The sequence below is a fragment of the Delphinapterus leucas genome, chromosome 1, assembly GCF_059928025.1.
Source record: "Delphinapterus leucas isolate spDelLeu-1000000601 "Yukka" chromosome 1, BTC_Dleu_Yukka2, whole genome shotgun sequence".
NCBI classification, from domain to species: Eukaryota; Metazoa; Chordata; class Mammalia; order Artiodactyla; family Monodontidae; genus Delphinapterus; species Delphinapterus leucas.
In genome coordinates, this window is record NC_143129.1 from 65,608,756 (window position 1) to 65,617,706 (window position 8,951).

Consider the following 8,951-nt stretch of genomic DNA (forward strand, 5'->3'; position numbering starts at 1 on the left):
AGGATGGCTTTTTGTTACCAAAATCAAAAATCCTTGAGGACAGCAGTTCCATGTCTACACGATAACTAAGAAAGCGCTTTGGTACCTAAGTGGGACCACCTGCCAATGCCCAGGTGAATAATTTCTATGTGACCGTAATATTTATATTTGGCTTTAGCTGTAAAAAATTATTTTTGCAGTGTTCAGACTCTCTCAAGTGAAGGTCTTTTTTTTCTTTTGAGTGTAGTTTTATGTGCTCAAAGCTGTTAAAAAAAAAATTACCCTTTAACATGAAGGGCTAGGACTCCAGGTACATTTACAACCAAAAAAGGATTCGACTACTAAATGATCTGCATCTGGACAACGGAGACGTTAAGTACCTCACACCCAAGAGATGAAAGCCAATTAGCAAAGGAAGCAACTCCTTCTCACCAGTAATAAACCGAAAGAGGTTCAAAAAGGGGAGGGGAAGAACATTTGTATTTACTGAACATCTTTTACAGACTCGGCACCATGGCAGAACTACGTCCTTTAATTAGATTCTCAAAATAGTGAGGAAGGTATTCATTTTCACCACCCATTTTAGAGATGAGAGCTCAGAGTACCTCGCTCTCTCTACTTCATCCAGTCAGCTCACCGTACAGCCCAAGTCTGAGTCCTTGCCTCTCCCCGCTCCCCCCGCCCCATGGAAAAGTACTCACGCTTAACTGCACGTACAGAGCAACTCAAAGGCCCAGAGAAATGGCAGAAAACGCCACATCCACTGCCAAAACCACTGGCAGAACACCTCTGCAAGCCCTTCGGATGCCAAAGCCAGGCATGCCTTCGGTCTCGGCACCCACGGCTCTCGCTCGCCCTTCCTTCCCTCGCTTACTCATCTCGCTCATCAACAGAGAAAGGAGAGGGTTGAAGCCGCAGGAACCCAACACGGCCCTGCAGCGGGTGTGATGAGACAGGAGAGAAAGTTGGAGACAGGCCCCACACCCCTCTCTAGGTGGAAGTGACAATGAAGGATATAAGGAGCCGAGGCAGGACAGATGGCAGTTCCCGGCGGCATAGCTCCTCCGGCCAGCTACTTAATTCTTCCAGGGGAACCGCGCTCGCCGGGACAGCGCGTTCCTGAGACATGCTCTCGCCCAAGACCAAAGCTTCGAAACCCTCCCGCCGGAGCCAAGACCGGAAACTCCCACCGTCCCGGCAGGCCTTGCGAGCCAAAACCATAGAGAGGAAGGGCGCCGCTTTCCTTAGTGAGCCCGGGCCCCACACAACTGGGAATAAGGCCGGGCTTGTCTGGCCCGCGGAGGCCTCGACTCACTGGTGAGCGCTTTCAGTCGGGAGCGTCTGGCCGGATTACTCTGGAGCTGGGAACCTGCCGGGGAGCTAACGTCCACGGGTCTGGATCGCTGTAACGTTGCTTTTGAGACGCTTTGGGGGAGGTGAGGGCCGGGAGTCCACAGATTTGCTACACTCCGTCCCTTGGGGCTTTGAGGTTGCACATCTGGTGTCGGGTTTGACCTGGGACTTAGAGCCAGAAATGACTCCAAGCCCCGCTGTGAAGTGGGATAGAAACAGGCGCCTTCCTACCCATTTAATGTGTTGACCCTACTCTGTACATCCTATGTAATGGGAATAAAGACCCACCTGCCAGCATTGTTGTGCAAATTGAAGTAGACGGTATATTTTAAGTGTCTAGCCAGTAGATACAGAGAAGAGTCTCTTTAAGTTGCTTCCATTTTCTACGGATCTCCCCGCACAGTTCAGTGCCCTTATTCTGTGTCAAGCTAATCTTTACTAATTACTCCACAGTTACCTCACTCCCAGTACACTTAGAACTGCAGGTCTCCACGAAATGTTTGTAGTGAGGTCATCTGAATGAATTTACACACATCAGAGCATACCTGTTCCTGTTTTTAAAGGGATGTTCATTTATCAAAATACAATCTTGAAGTCCTGTTACTTGAAATGATAACAGATTGAAGAGATTCTGGCAGTTTAGGAGGTTAATATGTTTGGGCAGGGTCGTGACAGATGAAACACACTAAATAGCTAGGCTTGTCATTTCCTGCCTGAGAATTTTGGACTTTACGTTATTTCTAGTTGTTGCTGCTGCTGTTATTTTGTTCGTTTTTACGGTTTATTCTCTTCTCCAGCTTTTTTTTTTTTTAAGATGTTGGGGGTAGGAGTTTATTAATTAATTATTTTTGCTGTGTTGGGTCTTCGTTTCTGTGCGAGGGCTTTCTCTAGTTGTGGCAAGCGGGGGCCACTCTTCATCGCGGTACGTGGGCCTCTCACTATCGCGGCTTCTCCTGTTGCGGAGCACAGGCTCCAAACGCGCAGGCTCAGTACTTGTGGCTCACGGGCCTAGTTGCTCCGCGGCATGTGGGATCCTCCCAGACCAGGGCTCAAACCCGTGTCCCCTGCATTAGCAGGCAGATTCTCAAGCTCTGTGCCACCAGGGAAGCCCTCTTCTCCAGCTTTTGAAACCTGAAGGGTGTGTGTGTTTCCAAGTCTCTTTATCTCCCTGTCCCTCCACCGCTTTCATAGAAAAGGCAGCTGCTGGGGGTGGAGCAGGGGACTGTTTAATATTACATTGATGTAAAATGTGTCATTTTGCTTTTTAATAACAATTTTCTTTTTTTTTTTTCTCCAGAGCTAAATTGAAAAAAGAGCAAAGACCTCTTAAAAGTCATTTGGAAATATCTCTGAATATTGTAACTGTTTATAAGCAGCTAAAGAGAAATGGACCTCCAGCAAAACTAACAGAATAATTGAAGCAGGTTTACGTGTGTGTCATCAGTTCTATCCAGAAGTTGAAGAATCTTCCTTTGAGTTTAACGATTGTGTGCATTTTATGAAAGAATGACTTTTCAATTTAATTTCACTATAGAAGACCATCTGGAAGATGAATTAACATCCCTTGGAGATGGAGCTTTGGCCCTAGATTCCTCAAAAGAGTCTTCAGTCTCAGAAAGACAAAAAGGTACACATAGAGACAAAAAATGTTCTACAGAACAGTTTGACCTGCTTCAGGATCATTTGTGGGAGCATAAGTCAGCAGGAAATGCAGGTCCCTCTCAAGACACAGACAGCTCACTCAATGCAGCTAACAGTTCAAGTAGCTTGGAGCCACATGAAAAACAGCCCTGCTTTAGAGTTGCCAAAGAGCATGCTATGCCTAAAGATTTAAAGAAAGTGTTAGAAAATAAAGTCATAGAAACATTACCAGGTCTCCAGCATATGAACATATCAGTAGTGAAAACCATCTTGTTGAAAGAGAACTTCCCTGGAGAAAACATCATTTCAAAAAGCTTTTCTTCTCACTCTGATCTGATTACAGGTGTTTATGAAGGAGGTTTAAAAATCTGGGAATGTACCTTTGACCTCCTGGCATATTTTACAAAGGCCAAAGTGAAATTTGCTGGGAAAAAAGTGTTGGATCTTGGTTGTGGATCAGGGTTGCTGGGTATAATGGCGTTCAAGGGAGGCGCCAAAGAAATTCATTTTCAAGATTATAACAGTGTGGTGATTGATGAAGTAACCTTACCTAATGTAGTGGCTAACTGCACTTTGGAAGATGAAGAAAATGATGTAAACGAACCAGATGTGAAAAGGTGCAGGAAATCAAAAGTAGCACAAGAACTATGTAAATTCCGGTTCTTTTCTGGGGAGTGGTCTGAGTTTTGTAAGCTTCTACTAAGCAGTGAAAAACTTTTTGAAAAATATGATCTCATTCTTACCTCAGAAACCATTTACAATCCAGGTTATTATGGTCCTTTGCACCAAACATTCCTTAGATTGTTAGATAAAAATGGACAGGTGCTTTTGGCCAGCAAAGCACATTATTTTGGTGTGGGTGGAGGTACTCATCTCTTTCAGAAGTTTGTTGAAGACAGGAATGTATTTGAGATGAGAACACTTGAAATAATTGATGAAGGACTAAAGAGATTCCTAATTGAGATGAATTTTAAGTACCCCAGTTAATGCCCACTGAGTGTCCTAAGTGAAATAAACAAAATAACCAAAACCTTATTTTGAATGTTTGATTTCTGCTTTGCTATTATTTTTTTCTGAAATTATGATGTTTGTTTAGTTTTGTTTATCCAAATAAGAGACCAACTATATTAGCGACATTGTACTTGCTAAGTGAGACTGAAAAAATAGTGTTCCTCAGCATTTGAAAAGAGCTCCTAGGAAATCATTTTGTGGGAAAGTTTTCTGTTCTCCACTTTCATTCTATTTGACCATTCTACCACCTTTGGCATATAAATTTGTTCCCAGGAAAATCTGCCATTTCTTACCTCAAGTTTGAATTTCTTCCCAGTCTTTGTCAGTTTCTGTTCACATGAAGTGCCTGATCAATCACCATGCTGTTAATTCTAAAGGCATACATATGCATCACTAAATGATTCTGAATCTAAATATTAGATTGAAGGCCTTGGGTAACTAGGAAGAAGTTTTTGTTTTGTTTTATTTTTATATTCATTTATCTTGTATAATAAGAATTAGAATGCTGAGCAGTTGAATTCAACATTAAGATGGAAGAAATAAGGGGAATCATGATAGAGAATATAAAGATGGTACAGAAAACTTACAGTGCTTGTAGCCCTTTTTAGCCAAGGAAGTAGGAGACCCTAGGGTCTTGGTAGGAGGAAAAAGAATAGGAAACAGAATTCCAGATTCTGGGGGGTAAAGACTCTTCACTAGTTAAGTAGGGCAAAGAAGGGGAGAAAAAGTATTTTGATTCTAATGCAAAAATATTCACACTTAACATATCTAAAATTGGGGTCTACCTTACTGTCTAATAATTATTGTACAACTGGCAGTATTTTTTTCCTTCTTGAAGGTACCTAAAATAATGGTACGACTTGGATTCAATGAAATGTGATATTTACTGGACATCTGTTAACTAGGCACTTTGTATATATCTTGCTTAATATTTATAACCTCATAAAGTATATATCATCCCCATTTTAATAATGATCATAATAGCTAACAGTTTTCAGCATTTACTATATGCAGGGTAGAAGAGATTTACATATACTAACATATAATATTTGTAACAGCCCTGAATTAGGTTATAATTACTATCTAGATTTTATAAAGAAATTGAGGGACTTCCCTGGTGGTGCAGTGTTTAAAAATCCACCTGCCAATGCAGGGGACATGGGTTCGAGCCCTGGTCCACGAAGATCCCACATGCCGCGGAGCAACTAAGCCCATGCACCACAACTACTGAGCCTGTGCTCTAGAGCCCGCAAGCCACAACTACAGAGCCCGTGCACCACAACTACTGAAGCCTACATGCCTAGAGCCCATGCTCCACAACGAGAGAAGCCCCTGCTTGCCATAACTAGACCACATACAGCAACGAAGACCCAACGCAGCCGAAAATAAATTAATGAACAACAACAACAAAAAAAATTGAGACTCAAGAAAGTAAGTAATTTGATCCCAATCACATTCCTCACATTCAGAATCAGAATCTGAACTGAAGTCTTTTTAAAAGCTTCACTCTTCACCACCCCAGTAGCCTTACAATGCCTATTTTTCATCACATATATTTCTTAGCACCCTTTTATTATTCCGAAATGAAAGTCATTGTTAAAGAAACTTATTTACACACATCATTAAAAATTATATGTATTATACATAAATCCCTAATGCATATATATCATATATGTGTGTGTATGTATGTATGTATGTATATATAAATAAAACTATAATATGAAGAAAGTCATTTATAATCAAATAATTTGTATTCCATCAGGTAAATGCACAGGTGTAGCTACTGAGAGGACATGTAGTAGTCAGATGCTTTTACCTAGGATACTGTTACTGCAAGTATCACAGCTACAATTCCAGACCCACCTACTAGATAAGGTAGAATAGGCCCTGACAGCAGTTTTAGCTAATTGAGGAGGTACAAAGCATTTAGATAGAGTCCCATAACAATAGTCAGCATCAATAATTTTGAGACAAATAGGTATCTCTCAGTTCTCCATGACAAATTAGATACCCAAAGAGGTGTCATCTAGGAGGCCTCTCCAGGAGTAGAAGAGACACCGGCCCTTAACGGGAGGGGGGTCCAGTGAAAACAGCAGGAGTCAAAGCAGAAGCCCAGTCCTAGGAACTAGATAATCCTGGGCATTAAAGATAATTCTGGAGGTGACAGCCAAACAGGGACATAGCTACCCAAGATAGCTGGCAGCAAAAGAGACTTGAGATAAAATTATGGATATAAATCCAGGAGAAGGATGCATAGTGCACTTTCTCATGTAAATAGCTTAATTATTTAAAGAGGCATATATGTTAAGACAATGAGCTTTGGAGTCCAATACTTGGGTTAAAATTCAGTTTCCCCAACTGCAAAATGGGGTTTATAGTAATATCTCCCTAACAGAATTATTTTAAGGAATAATAGTTAATATTGGAAACCTTTCAGGGAGTTTGGAGTTTTAGAGCATGAGTCACCCATTCTCCTTGCACTGGTGCCTTACAATAAATGCTGCACCTTCCTTCACTACAAAAAAAAAAAAAAAAAAAGTAGTATTGAGCACTTATCATGCTTCCTTCCACATGGTTCCTATGTATAAATGGAAATTATTATGTTCATGAATTCTCATAATATTTTTCATCCTGTCATCCTGTTTTCACAATCAAATAGGAAGCCTTGTTCACTTTTCTTAAAAATTGGGTTTGTGACTTTACAGTTTACAAATCCCAGTTCAGAACTTGGAGAAATAAATAGATTCCAGAACTTTCACTGCCCAAGACCAACCCCATTCTCTCCCTCCACAACCCTCCCCAAACTTCACCTTGCAGTTTCCAAGTTGTCTTTTTTGGATGCTTTGGCATTGCCGAGCATTAAGGATGAAGAAGAATGCATCTTGTAAATTTTTTTCTAAAAACTCATTCACATGTAGCCTGTGTTCTGCCTTTAAACTCCCCATTTGTCAGATGTGCCTGTACCCTTAGTTCCATTTCCACTGCCCCCCAGAGGCTCTCTGCCTGAAGCTCAGAAACAGGGGATGCCTCCATGCAGACCAGGAGCTGACACACTTCCTTGTCAAATGCAGTTGCCAATGACACATGTGCTGTACTGTCCTCAGGGCACAGGGGTCTGATGGGGTCAGCTGCTCATCTAGAGGAGAAAATATGCCTTCACTCTTCAGTACCCTCCATAGTGTTTTATTCAGGTTTTATTATAGCTTAATACATAGCTATTTGAAAAAAAGAAATAGCAAGTAAACTATGTGACAACGTAAACTTGATTCTTTGCCTACACCTCAGCTAGAATTTCCTTAACTTCTCATACTGTGTTATGGTGGCACTGAGCTTGCTGATATTAAGTCTTTTCTTTGGGTGAAAATACACATTCAAAATCACCATCATAACTTGGGTGCAGCCCAGCAGAGGAAACTCTCTGTGCCATAAAAGAATACTTTTTTGCAGCCCTGGGATGCAGCTTCTAGTCAACCAGGTTGGTTGGCGGAAGCTACAGAACCCTTATCACCATTAGATAGTCTCTCACAATTCCAATTGCTGTTTTCTTAAGGAATTAAAAGTGAACTCAGATAACCCTTAAAAATAGCTTCATCATCTATACAGGAAGTTGTCAAAGTGCGTTTTCAGGAGAAGGATTAATACTCTGTTTGAAAGAAACAGTAAAAATTACAATAATAACAAACAACTTAGTAAGCTAAATATTACTAAAGAAAGTATTGTAAAGGAAGTGTGTCAGCTCCTGGTCTGCATGGAGACATCCTCCACCATCACCCTCCCCAGTTTATGAGCTATGGGCAGAGAGCCTCTGTGGGGCAAGGGAAATGGAACTAAGTGTACAGGCACATCTGAGAAACGGAAAGTTTAAAGGCAGAACATAGCCTGCGTGTGACTGAATTTTAGCAACAAATTTACAAGATGCATTCTTCTTGATCCTTAATGCTCTGCAATGCCAAAACACCCCAAAAGGACAACTCTTACCCCTTACACAACAGGATAAGTGGCCGAGAAGGTTATGATCTTTAAAAATACGATGAAGGGAATGCTGCTGCTATCTTTTTTTTTGTGGTGTATACTGATGGGATGGAAAAAGTCGATGTGAAGGTTTGCTTTTGGCAGTATGTACCATAAGCTTTTGCAGTAGAATCAGATGTACTCATTGTCACAGAACCCCCAGTGCCTCAGCCATGCTGCTGCCGGACTGTGGTGGCTTGGTGCAAAGAAAAAGACACTCTGCCCTCCAGGCAGACACAGCTTCAGGTTAGAGAACAGGATGGGGCAGGTAGAACAGGGCTGTTTTCAGCTCCATTTGCTCCCTCAGCACTTCTTAGTAGCCCTGTGCTTTAGCCTTACAAACTTCCACAACTTTCTGACTGATAAAATATTGGAAAATGGGCAATAAACTGATGAACACCAGAGGATCATGTAACATCCACTAAATCCAGGAAGTGGAGGCTGTCAGAGACGGTGCTTTTCTTTTCTCTTCTCACGGTGATTTACAGTCTCTCTGTCAGGAGCAACCAGCACAATTCTATGGAGTAAGGTCTTAGGGATCTTATTTTACAGCAGGTGAACTCAGAAGGAATGTCTGAACTGGGGTATGAGCTACAGAGACAAGAATTCCCACGTAACCTCCCCCTGCACACTGGACACTGCCACGGAGGTTATCAACATGATAACTGGAAGCAGATGGCTACTGAGACCTGTCCCTAGCACCCCATCCAGGAGTCTCAGAGGCCTTTGGCTGTCCTAGCTGCACCATAGCAGCTGCACAGTTCTGAAAGCCTCCTAACATATCCAGTTAGCCACATAGCACGAGGATAGCTCTAGCAATTTTCTCAGCTTATTCTGAAATTCAACAGGTCAGTGAGGTTCAACTCCTGGTCCCAATGTAATGAACAACAATCATTCAACCAGCCCAGTCATCTTTCAGATCTGAGGCGACAGAGAACTCAGTGCCTCAGAACCTG

General features: G+C 41.9%; 2 protein-coding genes across 7 annotated transcripts in view; one reads left to right on the top strand and one right to left on the bottom strand.

The window, feature by feature from the left end:
- The window catches only part of FIRRM (FIGNL1 interacting regulator of recombination and mitosis), a 46,338-nt gene extending 45,168 nt beyond the window's left edge, over positions 1-1,170 (bottom strand). For 3 of the 5 annotated variants that reach the window (XM_022560145.3, XM_022560144.3, XM_089911262.1), the window contains exon 1: positions 997-1,170. In XM_022560145.3, the coding sequence (XP_022415853.1) occupies positions 997-1,107 (111 nt within the window). In that variant the 5' untranslated portion in view covers positions 1,108-1,170. Of the gene's footprint in view, positions 1-680; positions 937-996 lie in introns of those variants that run through there. The other 2 variants (XM_089911277.1, XM_089911270.1) reach the window with 2 other exon arrangements.
- On the top strand, positions 935-7,767 carry METTL18 (methyltransferase 18, RPL3 N3(tau)-histidine). Of its 2 annotated transcripts, none has more exons than XM_022560152.3 (2): positions 935-1,372; positions 2,630-7,767. In XM_022560152.3, exon 2 carries the CDS (start codon positions 2,839-2,841, stop codon positions 3,958-3,960), a length of 1,122 nt encoding a protein of 373 aa, XP_022415860.1. In that variant the 5' UTR covers positions 935-1,372; positions 2,630-2,838; the 3' UTR covers positions 3,961-7,767. The 2 variants fall into 2 exon arrangements, with proteins under 2 accessions (XP_022415860.1, XP_022415858.1); XM_022560150.2 differs by having other exon boundaries at positions 1,307-1,415.
- Positions 7,768-8,951: the final 1,184 nt, after the last annotated feature.